Below are 18,700 nucleotides of genomic sequence, written 5' to 3' on the forward strand. Positions count from 1 at the left end.
AGGATAAATAGAGCTGAAGCAAAACAAACAGATCTTATGCTTAATTTGATAATAAAGGTTTTATCTGGAGCTGGCAGGAACTGGATCTTCAGCTAGCTTATGTTTTCCAGTTTCCAAGAATCCTTTCAGTAGGAAGCAGCACCTTTTTAAAGGCCAGGGGCAATTAATGCTCCTGAATTCTTGCAGGGAAGCTGTTTATGGAGGCAGTGGGAGAGAGCGCAGCAGGGAGCAGCGCTGGAACCCAAGTGTTTATGTGGGAATTTCATAGGGAAGGGTGTGAACCTGTGATAGCCGTTTGCACCCAGAAGCTGTTGGACTCATCCCCTCACGCCCAGCTGACCTCCAGACCAGGGCTACGCTGCACACCGAGCAGGAGACACCTCACCAGTGTTGGCTCCTGGGGAGGGACACTCCTCTGCAACCTGGCGCCGTCTTACGACAACCAGGCTTTCTACGACTACCCATAAAAAGCCCAGCCAGCCTGCCTGTAACCTGTAAATTTAATTTCAGAAACCAGGCACGCTAAGCTTCCTGTTCTACGCGTGTGTCCGACTGTGTGTGTATGCATACATATCTTGTTTGAATTTGAAAAATACTCCTACATTGCCTGTGCCCGTTTCTGGACACCCGTGCTACTCTATATTCCCACGTACTCGGCGCGGGGCCAGGCGGCGGCGGCCCCCCTCCCTTCGCCAGGCCTTCCCGGCGGTGTCCCGGGTGGGCTCCGTCCCCCGCAGCCCCCGGAGGCCGGGAGAGCTGGGGAGCCACGCCGGGATCTCCCTCTGCACCCCTCAGACAGCGGCACCCCTCAGCTCCCGGCCCTGCGGCGGCTCTGAGGGGAACCGCCCGGGAACCGGCGGCCGGAGGGGCCGGGGCGGCGGCGCCCCACAGCGGGAGCGGCGGGCGCAGCCAGCTCTCTCCGCCCCCGGCGGCCGGGGCGCTCCCTCCCTCCCTCCCCGTCCCGTCGGCGGCGGGGAAGGGCATGGAGTTGGCGGGAGTCTATAAAAAGCCGCCGTGAGACGAGGCCACCGTCCCGCCAGAGCCGCCGGGAGAGGCCGGGGCGCGGCAGCGACACCGACACCATGATCAAACCCAACTACTACCCCTGGGGCTACGACAGCGACAACGGTGAGTGGGGCCGCGGGGCTCCCCGGCGGGCAGCGGCTCGGGGAGCAAAACCCGGGGAGAAGGGGAGGCCCCACATCCCGAGTGTGGGTAAGGAGCAGGAAAGTGGGCTCCCGGCGGGCCGGGGTCTCTGCAGTCACTCGCAGGTGTGAAAGAGGCTTCAGGCTTCGCCTTGATGCAGGAGGAGCAGTGCAGCCACGGTCCCTCCTGCCCAGAGATTGGGAACCTGCGTGGCCTGTTCCTGTGCTCTCCTTGGCTGCAGGAAGAACAGCACGGCCTTGGCTGAGCTTTTTCCACATGAAGTTTGTGATGAAACCATGCCGATAATTAAATCCATGTTTCAAATTCCTATCTTCTTCAGATATCTGTGGCTTTTTCTCTCTCCAGGTGGGTACATGGTGCCATAGTTGAATAATTTGGGTATATCCCATCATATTTCTATCCATTGCTGGACTTGGAGTACACTCCTCTAGTTTCCTCCCTTGGCGTATTGTCAGTCCCCTAATAAGTAAAGTTCTGAGGTTGCTATGAGAGTTTAGGTTCAGTTGAGTGACCTGCATTATCCAGTATTCCAGCTAGAATAATCTAATTGCTTTCTGTACAGTGAAACTCTTGACAGGGCATGACTAGCAACCAGGCAATTAGTAACCTACTCATTAAAGCCTTTAACTGATGTTCTCTAGCTAAGCAAAGCCAAGCTTGTGTTTATTGTAACACAGGTGTAATTCATACCTAGCTGGAAAAGGTTTTCACAATATTTCTCTATTTTTTTTCTAGGACCAGATCAGTGGCACAAAAACTACCCAATTGCCAAAGGACACCATCAGTCACCTATTGAAATCAATAACAAAGAAGTGCATTACGACAGCTCCCTACTACCATGGTTTGCTAGCTATGATCCTGGTGCAGCTAAGACTATCCTCAATAATGGGAAAACCTGCAGAGTTGTATTTGATGATTCTTTCGATAGATCAGGTTAGTTTTGTTTTCATCTCAAGCTGTCATTATGTATCAGTGACTATTTCTCAAGTTGCTTGGAAGACAGCGTGTGCTCTGAATGCTGATGGCTGTCAGAAGGTCTCTGTGTACTGCCTGTGTGTGACGTACATGTTTCTGTGACTCCAGTGCCCTGCACAACCGGTGGGAAAGGCCTGGGACTACTTCTAAAGTCCATAGGTAAAATCCTAGGGAATGGAGAGAGCTGCAAAAACCTTGGTGCAGCATGACTTATGGTGTAAGGTAAATTTCGTCGCTTGTGTTCCAGGAGCAAGGAGTCCAGGCTTTATCTATGAGGACTGAACTCCATTCAAGCTATTTGAGATGCTGAGCAGAACATCTTTAACTGTGTATGTGGCTGAAGTTACAGTATTTGAAAACTGTACCCATGTAATTTCTGATAAATGAAGTAATGAACCAGATGTTGCCACAAAGTCACGGTATTTAATAAGTTAAAACTCTGTTTGGCATTCATGAGATTTTGTCGTAATGAGGATTATAGGGCTGAGATATTCCAGTGTTCCAGCTTTAATGTCCAAAATCTTTTATCCACTCATAGCTATGACTACATACAATGTGCTGCATATATAGTGCATAGCTTTTAAGAGTCAGTGGGTTATATATTTTGAAGAGATATGTCTGTTCTGTTTAACAGGTGCTAGAAATACTTAGTTTATGTTGGCAGAACCACTGACATTTCATTTTAATACTGTTGGCTATATTTCAAAGGAAAAAACATTACTGAAAGGAGTATGAAATTGCATTAGTACTGTGATGAAAAGGAAAAATCAAATGCACACCTGACTCTTTATTCTTGTATCAAGGTCAACAGAATTGTGTTATTATTTATAGTACACGGGTTGGTAAGAAAAGGAAAAAGAAATGTCAATTTCAGTAAAATATTGGAAAGTCTGTCTTCCACAGTGTACAGACTTATTTCTTAACTGCTTTAAAAGTTCCATTTCCTATTACAGTATAGTTAGGATTGACAGCTATAATTACTAGGAGGAATTTTACTAATAGGTTGGTTGATCTTAAATACCTATAGGCATGGATTTAATTTAATGGATATTTAATGAATTATTTGGGTTTCATGAAAACTGAGGATCAAAATGTGTGTAAACTGGACTAGTTAATACACTGTCAAAACTCACAAATGAATATGCAGTTGAGAGTTTGATTACTTCTCTAGTAAAGTGGGATTCTTAATATTAGTTGAATAAATATATTATTAATGTCAGATAAGACGATACATCAGTAAGGAGATGTAGCTGTGGCATATGAGAAGACCTCCATGACCATTACTTACCATTTTTTACCATCTCTTGTATTTGTTGGAACAGCATAGATATATCAATGGTTGCAGCTTCTGCATAAATGTCAAAGTAATTATTGTTATAATTACTCAGAATTTGCACAGGCACAGCAATCTACAGCATGGATGCAACGCTGGCCACAAAGAGCAGAAAGTTTTGGAAAGTTCTGAATTATTGCTGAGATGAACTGCTCAGTAACTGTTTTGTTTTGATCTCAGAAATAAAAAGTGACTCACTGGAAAAAAAGTAGGTGTATTTCTCAACACTTTGAAGGCAAGAAACATTCAGTGTTTATTGTTATGTCTCCTTTGTTATACTATTGCCTGCAGAGTCTGTGGGTAGTGTTCCTTCTCTAATATAATGCTAATTGCAGGACGAATTCCAGTGTGCATACTCCTACTGACTTGAGCGTGTTTTAAGTATTGTGGGATATATACAGTGATTTATTTTTTTGTGTAAAGGAACCACCAGCTGCATAATACATATATATGTAATAGCAATCATACAGGAAAGTAGATTTTATTCCTTTGGAAAAAATTATTTCTTTCCTCCTTTCGTTCCGTCTTTCCTCCTTTCGTTCCTTCTTTCTTTCCTCCATCTGAACTATTTCTGAGTTAACCAGAAAACTAAGGGCTTCCTGTATTTTCCTGACTCTCTCAGTTAGAGTGGTCATACGCATATCTGTAGCTCTATGTAGATTTTCATTAGTGGTAGATGAAATAGATTGGTGAATAAATTGCAAACGTGAGTGATAAAACAAATTACTTCGGTTGTCTCCAAGTTTTACTTCCATTGTGTCTTCTCTGCCAGAAATACTTTGAATATTCACCACTGAGACAGTTTCTTAAATGATTAAAGAGAAGCTTTCCGGGGAAAGTGCTATCCAATGTAATTCCCATATTATGTTGATAAAAGCCTTACTACTCTTATCTTTGGAATTAGTCTAGTGGAAGTAATTGGAGAATTTATCTCTAGCTGTTTGTAAGTCTGGTTGACTTTAAGAATCTGCTACGCAATTGAAAGGTTTGATGACAGATATTTGCTTTCGGAGCTGTGTCATGCCTTTGCTGCCTGTTGTACAAGTTAATGGATTGTTGTGGGCTCAGTTGCCTGTCTTATCCTACCTAGGTGGAAGAAGGACCTTAGGCACTGTAAAATCATTGCAGGTGGAGGCCGGAGTATCAAAATCCAGGAAAGAACTGGAGCTGAATTCGAAACCACTTGGGTGTCTGTACCCAGTAAAGCCCCTACCAGAACCCCAGTACTTGGGTGCTTTGGCAGCCGACTACTGCTATGTTTTCTGGCCTGAATGGCAACTCAGATACTCTTAGATCCAGCAGTGACTCTGGTTTTGTTTTGAATTAGGGCTGCAACCTTATTTCTACTAGCAGAGTCCATTTGCTTTTAAAATTCCAAAAATACTCATGCCAGAGAAGTGCCCTGAGAGCACCTAACTGGTGGGACCATTGTCATGATGCTGTGTGAGATATATAGCTTGTAGCTTCCTCACAACTGATGACTCTTTGGCTTTCTTTGTAGCACCTTGGTTAGATGGTTAGATCAAGGTGTTCAATTGTTTAATAAACAGTAAAGGTCTGTTTAATAAACAGATAAGTCTTGTAATGGAACCCAGACAGAGCAACTGGGGAGAGATACACTAAAGCTATGTCAAATGGATGCCTTCTTTCATCTTCTCACTTTGTCTGTTGTTTTTGTTGGCACTTTTAATGGAAGTTCACCAGCCAAACAGATTCCTAGTTCTCCTTTTACTGACCTTCTGATGGATGACATTCAAGGGCTTGGAGTACCTCAGTACAAGCACATTTTCTTACAAGATTACCGTAATACTGTTTGCAGAATCTTTCATTTTCTTATCAAAGGAATGTGTGCCTTTGGAAATAGATGATGCAATAAAACTCTAAAGAGGCAGTTACTGTAAGTAGTGAGAGCTTGTTGCTTGTCGGTCTCTTCTAGCATGGCTAGTGCTTGTAGACAGCATTTCCTAGGGTACCACTTTGTGGGAAATCTCTTATCTTCGCAAATGAGATTTTGATTATCAGCTTCTGCTGAATAAACATTTATTTTGTGACTGATTGTAAAACAATGAGGACAAAACCCAGTAACTTTAATTAAAACTGCGGGAAGCCTGTCCATAGACACTCAAGTTTTGGCTTACTTCTGCAAAAAGTTGCTTAACATTTTGTGTACTGAACTTATGCTGCAACAAGCCACTAGCCATTGCAGGAATAGCACAGCTAAATCCCAGTGCTTATGTAGCTGCGGTGCATACCACTCGATGGCTATACCGTGAAAGGCAGCAAAGTTAAATCCTTCCTTCAGTGTTTAACGCATCTGACATTTGTAGTCTCTTCATGAAGGTACTGAGCGTTAATATGAGCACTGCAGAGCTTGGGTGCAGGGAATTTAGGAGCTGAGTTTCCGTTAATTTTGAACTTCCATTGTTAGAGGTAAAAATGCTTGAAGAGTCGAGGGCCTGCGTGAGGCCTCAGTTACACAGTGGCCTGTCAGTTTTCTGCCCCTGGAGATGGGGATTGCAGCCCAACCATAGGTGGCAAACAAAGATGATTTGGGAGCTCGCTGGTGAACAGGCTGTGATCAAGAGGCACAAAACTGGAAAAGGTGTGTTGCAGTGCAGGTGAGGGTAGGTGGCATGGTGACAGAATTCTGTCAGCCTCTTTCCCAGTCTGTCCCTCTAAGGGTAGGAAGTTCAAATACAAACAAAAGTAATTCTTCTGCATACCTGTTCAGTGCATGCTTAAAGAAAATTCGAGTGAGAATTGGAATTTCAGTTCCAAAAGCTTTTAGGAAACACATTTTATCCCTGCAGTTAGCCAGACTGTTTCAGTACAGAAATCTTTTGAGCAGAGTCTTTTTTATAACATGTAAAAAGTGGCCCTGACATTAAAAAGCTGTATATTTTTATACTGCACTGTTAGATTCTGTTATAAAGCAGCATAACAAAGGTAATGTGTCAAACAGGGAAGGCATTTGTGTAGGCGTAACTTTGACAATTTTACTTTAGTGAGGATAGATGACGACATTAGCGCAGATTAACCACCAGACCCCTGCCTAAGCTGCTCAGCAACTGGATGTACTTATTTCAAAACCTTCTTGCCACATTTCTGTTCTTAAGGACACCCTGCTAACTAACGTAGAGTGAGTGGATCGGCCATCTGCACTCAAACTGCATCACACCTTCATTTTGTGGTATAAACACACAGAGTGAGATACTGAGCTTTTTCTCACGTTAGTTACATCCTTTTGTGCAACACTTGCCCTCTCTGGGGCAAACATCTGCCTTAGTGATTACACTGAGAGTGGAAAAAAAACCCCATACTTTCATTAGCCAGCTCTGTCTCATGCTGCTCAGTTTATGACAGATCAAATAAAAGGTGAGCTTTTCCTGGAACTGACATCCATGCGTGTCCATGTAGGACTGCTCTGTGATAGGCTGTTCTTCCGTGCGGATGGGGGCTCACGCAGAATTTGAGCACATGCTTCAGACTGACATGACATTTTTATGTCTGGTATCAGGCACTGGTGGAGGGTGATGTGCAAACCTATATAAAAAGAATCAGTCACTGAGCAACGGGATGAGACTTTGCAATGATAAGGCATCAGAAAAGAGTGAATACTTTTCTCCTTTGTCTTCCTGGGCTGGTTTGTATATTCCTGCAGCTGGACCATGTTACTTTAATGGCAGCTTGTTTGAGGGAGTAACAATTAGGTAAGTCTGCTGTGGCCACCCTGTTACTTCCTGTAGAGCAGAAACGGGAATAAAAATGCCACGTTTCCAATATTCAGAAGTTCAGCCATCCAGCTAGCCATGTGAAAAGGATTACGCAGTATTTCAGAGGACTAACAGAAAAGCTTGCTGCCCATATATCAGGGAGTGAGCCTGCAGGCACCTTTTTTGAAGTTCTTGCTTCTCATTTCATGCAGTGTCATAGGCAGAAGCTCAGAGTGAGTCACGGGCCAGTGTTTTGTGGTAGGAAAACAGCTATCACATCCTTAAAACTGTGAGCCTCAGATATTTAAGGTGAACGTTTCCTGTATAATAATTGTTAGAATAATTCCCTGTTACATGTAAATGTGTAAGTATATAAAAATAAAGCTCTATTTTAACACCACTGAAAAACAATTTAAAGTTGTTTCTTTTATAAACTTTTACCTCATATTCTTTTTTCTAACTGTTATATGGGTGTGTATTTATTTGCGTTAGCATTTTCTGAAAACAGAAACCCAAGAGGATAAAGATACCTTTAGGATTTATGTTCCAAGCCATATGTTTGAAAAAAATAAATATTTCTTTTACTAACTTTGAGCTATGCAGACATAGTTCAGGAATTTTATGTTTTAGATATTGGAGAACTTTGTTCTTCTAAGTGTTTTGTTTTCTTTACCTTTTTTTAAAGCATAGGGAAATTTCATTTACTTACATTGTCATTTCATGTATTTCTGTGCTTTTTACTACACACTTGCAATTAGAAGAAAGAAAACACCTTTTTGTCCTTCAGGAGATGTTGTTTTACAGGCATCTTAGTCTTTGAATCGTTCTGTATGCTTAAAGTGTGCTAAGTAAAAGCTACTGTCTATTTATAGACGAGTGAAGCAGGAATGTGTTGGCACAAGGTGATGCAGAGCTTCACCTAACGCCCAGTCGAAAATGTCTGCTGATGGCCCATCAGTGGAAATAATGACACGTTTTTACCCTAAACTGGATTATTTGGTCTTACAGATCTATTTTAATGGAGAATTGATGGCCTTGTCAGCTACTACTGTTACTGTGTCTGCATCGGCCACAGTACTGAAAGTCTGGGGGAGCAAGTAAAGGGAGTTTGTTGAGAATAACAGCTTGCTTTAATATTCAGCAAAGAATACTCCTAGTGCTTTATTTCTTGAGATGATCATGGATTTAATTTCTTTTCAGATTTAAGGATATTTTTCTCTAGCATATAAAGACCTGTTCTTGAAAACTGCTGAATGGTTTGCAGGAATGCTATAACTTATATCTCCAAATAAAGTGAGTGAGAATTGAATATTAATTAGTATTAGTATTTGGTGAACGTGGAGAAGTTCTTCCCCTTTTATTGTGAGATCCTTTCACATACATCACCTTCATTTGGTATACAATGTAAAAATGTGAAGATTATTTAGTATTGTTCATCACAGGCTGAACTTTTCTTTATGAAAACAGCTTACATTATCAGTGGTTGCTTTTCTGGCTCATTTGCTGTTTTCTTTCTCCTATTCCACAGCCGGAGGGAGCTGCCATTATAGCAGAAGCAACATCGTAATTTCATAGCTTTTAAACAAATAAGTCATAGCCTGCAGTAAGAGACGCAATTTGTAGTGTTTTGTGGGAATTTGTTTATCATCTAGCACGTTAGTAGTTGATCTTAATCATGGCTATTCTTGTGTGCTTTGATATAGGTAATATTAGATGAAATTCAGGCGGAGATTAAGACATCTAAATTTAGGTGTCTTATGTGGGCTTTTAAAAGTAGGTGGGTTATGTCTCTAAACTCCCATTCCAGTCAACAGAGATGGAGTCACACTTAATCAATGGAGTCCAGAGACGAATTCAGGTCACCATCTGTCGAGTAGCTACCTTGAGGCAAGCAGAATTACTCTAGAGGCTTGACCGTTCTGATTAGGGGCTTACTTCAGTTACCCAAACATAGGCATCTCATGCCATTTTTGATAACCTAATGTAAAAGTACAGTTCTTCTACAGATTTTGTACCACATCTTCCAGTCCCGTCCAGGTGTCTTTGGAATATCCCAGGAAGTACTAGATGCACATTATGCAGCTGAATTAAAACAATGATCTCTGACTATAATGGAAGCCTAGACACCAATAACTTTCCTCTGCCTGTAAGTGCATACAGCTGGAGATGGTTGCCTGAAGTGCTGCTAAAATCAGTGCAGGTTTCCAAGAGGTACTCAGTACTCTCAGAACGGAGACCATCTCTACAGTAAATATGTATGTAAAAATTTTAAATACATATAAATGTCTTTTAAAATAATTGGAAGATACTTGAGTCTAATGCTGCTGCAGATTATCAATTGCAGTGCTGAGAGGTGGGCCACTTCCAGGAGTCTACAGGCTGCGTCAGCTTCACTTTCACTGGGGTTCCTCTGATGACCATGGCTCTGAGCATGTTGTGAATGGAGTGAGATATGCAGGAGAGGTAAGACTCACCACTTTTTACTTTAAAATAGGGTGTAAAATAATATTTGTCATTATCATTCAGGTTGGACAAAATTTGACATTTGTCTGTGTTTCAAGGAGTTATTTCTATTTATCTGTGGCATTTTATTCTTATGCTCATCAATTTTTATAAATGTGAATCAGGTTGTAGTAATTCTCACTGTGTAAGAAAAGAAAAATACTATGTGAAACAGAAGTTTCCATGTTCTCAGATCAGCATGGCTTGAAACATAGGACAGCAGGGCAAATTACTGAGAAGCAACACAAGCTTACTAAAGCAGTATTCTGAAAGTATAGTATTATAGCAGAAGTACAACATTGTTGTGACAGAAAGGGGGAAGAATGTGTTACCTGGATTTTCTACCACTTTAGGATTGTAAGGGAAGATTAGAACTGTAGGCTAATAATATTCAGATCTTACATTCATATGGAATTTGTGCTAGAATTCCTGTAATTTGAAAGCCAAAAGGAAATAAATCGCTTATCAGTAGATGACTTCTGAACTGCGTGTTCTACTTGCTTACATAAGCATCTTTTCTGTGTTCTTCAGCTTTAAGATGAGATTTCTGATCTATTTTGCAATTTCTCTGTTAAGACGTTTATAGTTTCTTTTGAAGCAAATAGTAGTCTAAATGGTAATATATAGCTGGTATAAATGAATTGCTGTCTCTCTCTCTTTTTTTTTTTTTTTGGAAGGCTTAATCCTCATTCTTTGTTGCCCTGAACACTCTCATGTACATGAAGAACTCTAAATTCAGCCTCTGCTGCTCTAGTATTCAATAACGGGTTTTTCACATGGTTTTCTTTGTTTCCAGCTACATTTGTTACACTGGAATCCCAAATACAGTAATTACCTTGATGCTGTGAGAAGAACTGATGGAATAGCTGTTTTGGCCATATTTTTGCAAGTAAGTAGGAGCATGCAACCCTTATTTGTATGCGTACTATAGAGTTTTCTGTTCTTGCAGGGTTAAAAAACCAAAACCCTCTGAATATATTTTCTAGGTGTCGCACAACAGTGAAGGGCTTGTCTTTCAATAATGCATGCTTTTCAAGTTACAGAGCATGAGTCATGTTATTTCAAATGGTACCCAATACTACACACGCTTGTCCCAGCAGCTACTGTGTCACTATGTGGCTGGTGGAAGCTGTAAATCCAGATGTATTTGCCCCTGCTTTGGGGACATGATGTCAGCAGTGGCCCTCTGACCAACAGCAGTCAACTGTCTTCTGTGCTAATCAGGGACTGATTTCAAGGACAGATATTGACCCTAGGCTTTTAATGAACTTTTGTCCCAGGCAAAGCTAACTCACAGACAACACGTGTAACTCATCATTTTTTAAAATCCTTTTTGGGGCATGCAGTCTTAGTCTTAAATATTGGCCTCTGCTCTCTCTTGTTTAATTAATATTCATTAGAGATAGAAAGATGGACATCTGTGTTGAGACCAACAACTGCAAACAGTAGATCTGACCATGAAATATGGTTCTTAAACTAGAATGAAACTTTTTCTGAATTCTGTACTTGAGTCTGAAGAGTTGTTTGTCTTTGTTAGGCTAAAATTCAATGTCAACAGGAATAGCTGTATTGTGAAATTACCTGTGATGCTGAGTTTCTGTACTGATATAATTTCCTCATATGGATCATAATATCTGTTGGGCTACAGACAGAGAGTACAGACAGAAGACATAACTTACTAAGCTGGTAGGGGTGACAGGTTGGGTTAATGCATTGTAATTTTATAGTTGATATATGCTTAGATGCACATATTTAAAAAATAGGACAAAGAAGAAAACTGATCGAGCAGAACTCTTTGGTTAGCTCATGCTTCCTTTACAGGTTGGGAAAACTCCCAAACCGGAGATGAAGAGAATTCTTGAAGAAATAAATGCTATCAAAACGAAGGTAACAATGTTGGGCTTTTCATTATAGGAAGATGGCTGCAAATTCTCAGGACAAAACAAAAAGTCAAAAGGCATGACTTTCTAGTTTTCAAATTCTGCTCTGCAACATTGCCAGAATATAATTGTGGGGAAAAAACCCAACCATGGGTAGCTTTTCCTTAATAAGAAATTCCTTTCTTTCATTTACATGAGCTTTCCTTGGCTTTAGTGAGCCTTTTAATTTTGTGAAAGTGGGAGTCATCTCACCAAACTTTACTCACCTTAAAACTAGGCATGGAGTCTTATTCCCTCAGGGGTCAGTGACAAAAGAAAGGCACCTTTGGAAATCAGTCCATTTGGTCTTGAAGTAGGCCGCCTAATGGGCCTCTGGAAATGCCACTGACCAGACATCTGTGTCTCCGATAACATTACGTGATAGGAATCTCACATTTCATAGGCTGTCTTGTTTGTTATTAGCACAGATATTGTAAATCTAGAGTACCTGTCTCACTTCATTATATGGTGACCTAATCCAATATTCGATACATAGGCAGAATTTCCATAAGAAAGGAGGCCAGAAGGAAGAGTATTTCTGCACAGAAATGAGTGAAGCACGGTGGTACTGGACGCCGCCTCACTTGAGTTAACTCGGGTACAAGAAGTAGCATCATGGAGTTGTATGTTGTGTCATGCTTCTCTGGGCCCATCTCTGAGGGTCATTCAGCCCACTTATCCTTACACTGCCTCAAATTATGTCTTGTGTGCTTAGTTTCCTTAGTTCGTACCTCTGAATTATGTGAGTCACTCTCTGTTTCTTAGAATACCAGAGCTACACCTTACTTTGTCTTGACTAGACCTGTTGAAGAGTTTTCTGTTTGGTTTTGTTGTGTTTTTTTAAAGGGGAAAGAAGTTGCTTTTCGAAACTTCGATCCTTCAATTCTTTTCCCTAAATCTCACGACTACTGGACATACCATGGGTCTTTCACTACTCCACCTTGTGAAGAGTGCATCACCTGGATTATTCTTAGGGAGCCTATCATAGTCAGCTCAGACCAGGTAAACTTCAAATAGATAGTATTTTACTCACTTCTTTTTAGTTACATGCCATAACCTGATCTTATTCTTTTGACAAGGAAAATGCTGATTGGATTCTGTGAGAAACTGCATGACTAGAAGTACAGTGGATAACTGAATGTGTTAGAAACTACCTTGGGACTCTATAGGGAACCTGTAAAAATCTTCAAAGGACTGTAGTCTACAACCTAATATGTGCAGTCAACCTATTAGACACATCTCTCTATCTGTCTCTGTATGACTCCTACATTAACTAATTGAATAGAGATTATGACCTTCTCTACTTGGAACAGTTAATTGATTCCTAGCCTGCATCAGACATCATGGTGGTTCAGATCCACAGACATCAGAGGGTTTTATAAATCAGTAAAATCATAACACAGCGTAGGTGGTGAGTTTACAGCAGTTTGGAGTGTGACTGACGGCAAGCAGTAGTTACTGTACATGAGAGTTCTTGCTCCCGTGGGCAAGAGACCTCTTGCGGCATCAACTAAAGAAAAGAGGAGTTCTTTTTTTGTTTCCCAGTCCCTGTGTTCCCACAACATGAACTCTTGCTAGTAGGAAAGGATGGAGCTGGATTTGGCTCCTGCCTTTTATTTTACACAGAGCTCAAACCACTGCATTACACCAAGAGCCAGCGTAGGAATGCTCAAGCCATTAACTTGCATTCTCCTGCAACCATTTAAATCAGAACATTGACACATTTAGCTGAAGCTCACGTCAGGTTTGCACCAAAAATTTTGATTATGCAGGATTTTTTCAATCGTTTATATTGTCTTAGCTTCCTCACGTAAAGTGTTCGGTGCTTGTCATGATATATGTTTGAGGGTGGTCACTGGACAAATTATGAAATGAAAATGTGGCCATCTGCAATGAAATGCAGTGGGGCAGTCAGGTACCCTAGCTACATTGCACACTGGGTGAAACAGGAATCCAGTGTCCTCACCTAATGCAGCTGAGCATTTCCAACTTTTTAAACATTCCACTTTGCAGATGTGTCTCTTACAGCATGCTTTCAAAACCATCTTTTGTCAGAATACAAATTTAATGGGACTGGTGATTCTCTCTACCTCGTATTCTAGATGGCATCGTGTAACCAAGAAAACTACGGAAGTGTTGTATCAGGTGCTTGATACCCATCCTTCTGGAAGGTATACCAGCTAAATTTTCACAATGAGGAGCAGCATCAGATAACTATAATTTCTTGTTAATTTGAAAGCCTTCTCTGTAATCCTCATTCCCCCTCAGTCCCATTTATAGAAATCTGAATGCCCTCTTTCATCACATTTTAGCCTATGACTCTACTCGTACCACACAAGTCAGTTTTCTCACCTGAGATTATTCCTCTATTGAGCAGACTATAATGAAATGATATCACAAACTTCAAGACTCCAGGGGAGTGAGAACATGAACATTAATCAAGTGACTGACATATTATGAAGATATTCTATGTAGATACATAACTTTCCATTTTAGGTTCTCAAGGTGATAAGGTGTTTCATTGATTGATGTGCATGTATCACAAAAAAACCCACCCTGTTTTCTAGTACTTTGTATTTATCTGGCTCTTCATCTTTTAAAGAATAGAACTCAGGTATGATGGGAACTTTAGCTGGCAAGAGATGAAATATGGTAATGTATTCATATAATTTACAGCTTAATTTTCACAGCTTATTGAAGTGATCTGCCTCCTGTTTCCCTGCCCATCCAAAAATTAAAATATGTGGGCTATTTTGAAGCTGCTACTTGTGTGAAAAATATAAATATGGTCTGACTGGTTTCCACAAAATAAATCTGCTTAGAGATTTATATTACAGATGATCAGCTACAGATATTGTTGGGAAAAGTGTAGTCATTACTGAGCATCTAGATTTGAAATGCATTTTTAAAGGAATAACTAATCACATCATTGATCCAGATTCATGAAAAGACTTATTGATCAGTGCTGTATTTGGGTCATGGCCTGTTTTTTCAGCTTATCTAAAGGTAGTGAGTTTTGGAAAACATACAGACTGTTTCTAACTGGCCCTGCTGTAGAAAAAATGGAGCATTTTTTTGACTACATATAGATGGGACATTGGCTCTTATCCTGAGATAACCACTTTTCCGGCAGCATCTGCAAGGTACTGTAGACAAATACAGTAGAAGGACTTCCCTCATGCCGGAGTGCCTGCAGTCTAAATAACAGACTTATAACAGAGGATTGAGTTACCAATTATTTCTAATCCTAGAAAGTGTACTACTATGGCAGCCTCATTAATAGTAATTATTTTAAGTGCATGTGCATTTACAGTGGATCACTTGGATGCTTTTGCAGCCAGATGGTAATAGTGTATTGGCCACAAGGATCAGCGCAGTCACTGCGGATCAGTACTCTGCAGGAAGAATCAATTCACCAGAAATCCCTGTGAGGTGTAGAGTGGGTGGCCTAGCTGCTCAGGTTACTTCTGATGAAAGGATAAGAATTTAACTGTGGAATAACTCTATCCAATTGCAGACTAATTTTTCACCTTTATGTAGCTATAGCCTGAATACATACTTTTTGTTTTTTACTGAGTAGGGCAGATCTTCCACAAATAATAATAAAGCCCATTAATCTCTCCTCCTGTAGTACTTTATCAGTATTAACAAAACTGATGAACAATTTTCATCTTCTGCTGTTCCCATACGAATTATTCTTCATCTAAAATCTGAAATTTAATTTCAGACGAACAATCCAGCTGATACATACCACGCTGGTTATAAATGTGACCTCATAATTGTTCAAGCAAACTGAGATAGCTGGCTTTTCTAAGCCATGTAGTAAAGAGCAATGTTGAGATGCCTGAGCTAGCTCAGCCCATAAACTGGAATTAGTATAGTCACGGTGAACCTGGCTTTTAAAGCCCAGACAGAAGTTCTGCTTCTATTGGACTTGAGCTCTGTACTGTAAAAGGTAGATATATCAGCATATTGAAGCTAGTTGCAAACAAAGTTGACGCTTGCCATGCATGGGGTTACCTTTTCAACTGTACACATGGGAAAATGTATGCATCTTTTTCATGGTAAGCCGTTCGAATGAGGAAGCGTCGCGTGCCTGTATCGCAGTTGATGGGCTTTCTGTCTGATACCGTGCATGGCAGTGACCACAAAGGTACATAGTGTGTCTGTAAGTGGGTATATGTGTTGCATCCTTTGAAAATCAGAAAGCAGTAGAGGAAGAGCTTTATATGGTTTTGAAGAGTATGGGCAGAACTCTTCTTACAGCATCCCTCAGAAAAAACATACCTTGGATATTAAAAAAAAAAAATGGCCAAGGAGGGTCAAGCTGCAGACCCTGTTTACAAACCATCTGAAACCTTGACCAAGTCATTATCCAGATTTGCATTCCTGTTATTATTAATGGACTTTTTTTTTGTGTGTGTCACTGCAGCAGAATACATCCTCTGCTACGGACCCACCACAGAAATGAACGATTATTTTATAATTTAGCCTTAAGACCTTGCAATTCTAGAGGCTTCTTAACAATCAGACACTAAGGCAGGGTTACAGTAGGAGAGGTTTATTAGGGCATAGGCTGTTCTGTTCACATTTTCTGAGGACTTCCTACATGTTCTGTGGCTGTCCACAGTTCTGTAGGCAGTACATAAATGACAGTACTTTTCACAATCCTGTTCAGATAGGACCCATTATTTCTGTCTGGACTATTTTTAAGAATGTTACTGCTAGGAAAAGAACATGAGTACAGTTCTTGTGGTGATGGAGAGAAGGACATCTTTACAACTTTGAAGGGAACTGGATAGTTGGGCTGTGGATTTGATCCCAACGGATTTCCGTCAGGCCACTTCCATTTTTATTCTCCTGCAGATGGCGAAGCTCCGCAGCCTGTCCAAGAACGCGGAGAATGAACCTGAACTTCCCCTGGTTGATAACTGGCGCCCGACTCAGCCTCGGTATTTCAGGATGGTGAGCGCATCATTCCTCTAGGACCTGGCTCAGGTTGGGTGCCCTGAGTGAGGCAACCTCTAGGAGATGGTTTTGGTTCGTGTCCTCTGTTGCATTTAGGCAGAACTCCAGCTGTAGGTCCACAGGCTGAAACTTGAGTCACGAAATGTGAAAATCACTTTCAGAGGGTAACATTTACTTAGGCAATCCTGTCATTAAAATGGAAGTCGAGAACCTGGTCGGCTCTTCGTAACTGCTTTAACATTAGCTTTTGTTAATAGTACAAAGGGAGAAAGAAGATGCTACTAACCACTACAAAACCATTTCCTGTTGCCCACATGTCCCTTGATGCTTGCATTATTCCATGCTGAAGAGGTTGCAGTTAAGAGAAGTAATTGTTTTCAGTATAAAAACGTTGTTTTCGGTAGTTGTTTTCAGCATTATCCATATCCTGCTCTGAGCTGCACCAGTTAATGCGCAAGGCATTCTTGGAAACAGAGAGCACTCTCTTGGCATTAGATACTCACATAAAATATGAAAGGATAGAAAATTGCTTCGTAACCATTGATAAAGAGCTAAGCCTTAAACCAAGGGACAGGTGAAACAGAGGTCTGTTCTGCAAATTGTATTCACCAAGTTATACATAATTAAAACTGTGGAGTGGGGGAAGAGGTGTTTTTGTGTCACAACTGGTTGTCCATATTAAAAGACTAATTTGCATTTTAATATTGTAGCAATTAGTGACATGGATTTCAAGAATTTGGTTGTCGTATCCTGAATATGTATTTTCTCCATGTATGCAAGTGGCTTTTCTGTGTAAAAGGATGTTAAGATAGCAAGGGTTCTTAATTGTTTTAGTGGGGTTTTTTGAGGCAGTTTCTCACTTCCTGTGCAAATAGAATTGATCCTGCTGTCAATGAGACTTGTGCATAAATATCTGAAACCACAGTTTGACTCTCCTGATCAAAATGCAGTTGACCAAGGTGTTCTTGTCTTGTTTTGGCATAAAGAACAATGAAACATGATTATAAGCCTATACTTGAAATAACAGTATTTCTGCATTAAAAAATCCAACAGTAATAAACACATTTACTTAAGAATTCTTCTTCTGTATGTTTTTTTCCAATTTTAGAAACATGTAAAAGTAACAGAATTTTAAAGAAAGACTTGTCAGTGTCCTCTCTAATGCACCTTATGGAAACGGGTGATGGATGGTATCTTTTTCAGATGTTTGTTTGAACTACAAGAGTGCTGATAATATTTCACGTGTCTGCAAGCAAGGAAATAGCATCTTAAATATGCTACATCATTGAGACATCCACATCTACTCTTTTAGTGAGATCACCCTGTTCTGTCAATGGCTTTCTTGTAATGTCACGTGAGTCAACTCCTTTGCAAGCTGATGGCACAGTGCAAAAGTTGAGTCTTTATGTAAAACCATTAATCTGAATGGTAATTTACACTGAGCTCTAGAAATACAAAGCAGCTGCTGCTCTGGCGGTGGCTGGACTCCCAGCTGCTGTGTTCTAGGGCAGGAGGGTGTTGCTGAGCTTGGTGATGAGACAGGGGTTGTGCTCCCTGTCTCCAGGTTCCCCATTGTGAAAGTTTCTGGACCGTGTCCTCACTTTGCTTTCTTCCTTCAAATAGGTAGTGTTTTGGCTGGGAAATTTCAGTTAGTCATTGTTAGCATTTCCCAACTCATTTCCCTGATCGATTGCATTGTGCTGTTCGCGTTGCACTTTTCATTTGCAGCCACGTTGTGAAGTGTCTCAGATGAGTTAACATCTGTTTACGTTGCACGCACATATTGCAGACTTTGACACAGGTTGTCCTATGTATACATACGTCCACTTACTCAGATGACTTGCACCAATAAAGCCTATGCAGGTCCCTGTGTTTGAAAACATACTTTTTAAAAAAAACACTTGATTAAATGTAATCCATTCCCCATTGGGTTGTTTCAGGACAGTTCAAAGCACAGCTTTGTGTTTGGCCACCAGTACCCGACACAATGTTAGCTGCAGGGATAAGAACATGCTGCTGGGCTGTGCTTTATACTTCAGAGGCAGGTTTAATCCATAAAGATTCCTTTTTCTCATAAACTTCTAAGTAAATATCCAACACAACATCAGGCAGTATTCTGTACG

General features: G+C 40.7%; 1 protein-coding gene across 1 annotated transcript; it reads left to right on the forward strand.

Moving 5' to 3' along the window:
- Positions 1 to 859: 859 nt before the first annotated feature.
- Positions 860 to 17,653, forward strand: LOC142053540 (carbonic anhydrase 3-like). The gene is made up of 7 exons (XM_075085332.1): positions 860 to 1,128; positions 1,903 to 2,100; positions 9,533 to 9,651; positions 10,487 to 10,579; positions 11,512 to 11,577; positions 12,456 to 12,611; positions 16,476 to 17,653. The coding sequence occupies exons 1-7, from the start codon at positions 1,083 to 1,085 to the stop codon at positions 16,593 to 16,595; spliced, it is 798 nt and encodes a 265-aa protein (XP_074941433.1). The 5' UTR covers positions 860 to 1,082; the 3' UTR covers positions 16,596 to 17,653.
- Positions 17,654 to 18,700: the final 1,047 nt, after the last annotated feature.

Source organism: Phalacrocorax aristotelis, chromosome 2 (assembly GCF_949628215.1).
Source record: "Phalacrocorax aristotelis chromosome 2, bGulAri2.1, whole genome shotgun sequence".
Taxonomy (NCBI): Eukaryota; Metazoa; Chordata; class Aves; order Suliformes; family Phalacrocoracidae; genus Phalacrocorax; species Phalacrocorax aristotelis.

Coding starts and splice junctions, on each gene's coding strand:
- LOC142053540 (XM_075085332.1), top strand. CDS start 1,083: ATGATCAAACCCAACTACTACCCCTGGGGCTACGACAGCGACAACG. Junction 1,129..1,902: donor GGGCTACGACAGCGACAACG/GTGAGTGGGGCC, acceptor TTTTTTTTCTAG/GACCAGATCAGTGGCACAAA. Junction 10,580..11,511: donor TTTTGGCCATATTTTTGCAA/GTAAGTAGGAGC, acceptor CTTCCTTTACAG/GTTGGGAAAACTCCCAAACC.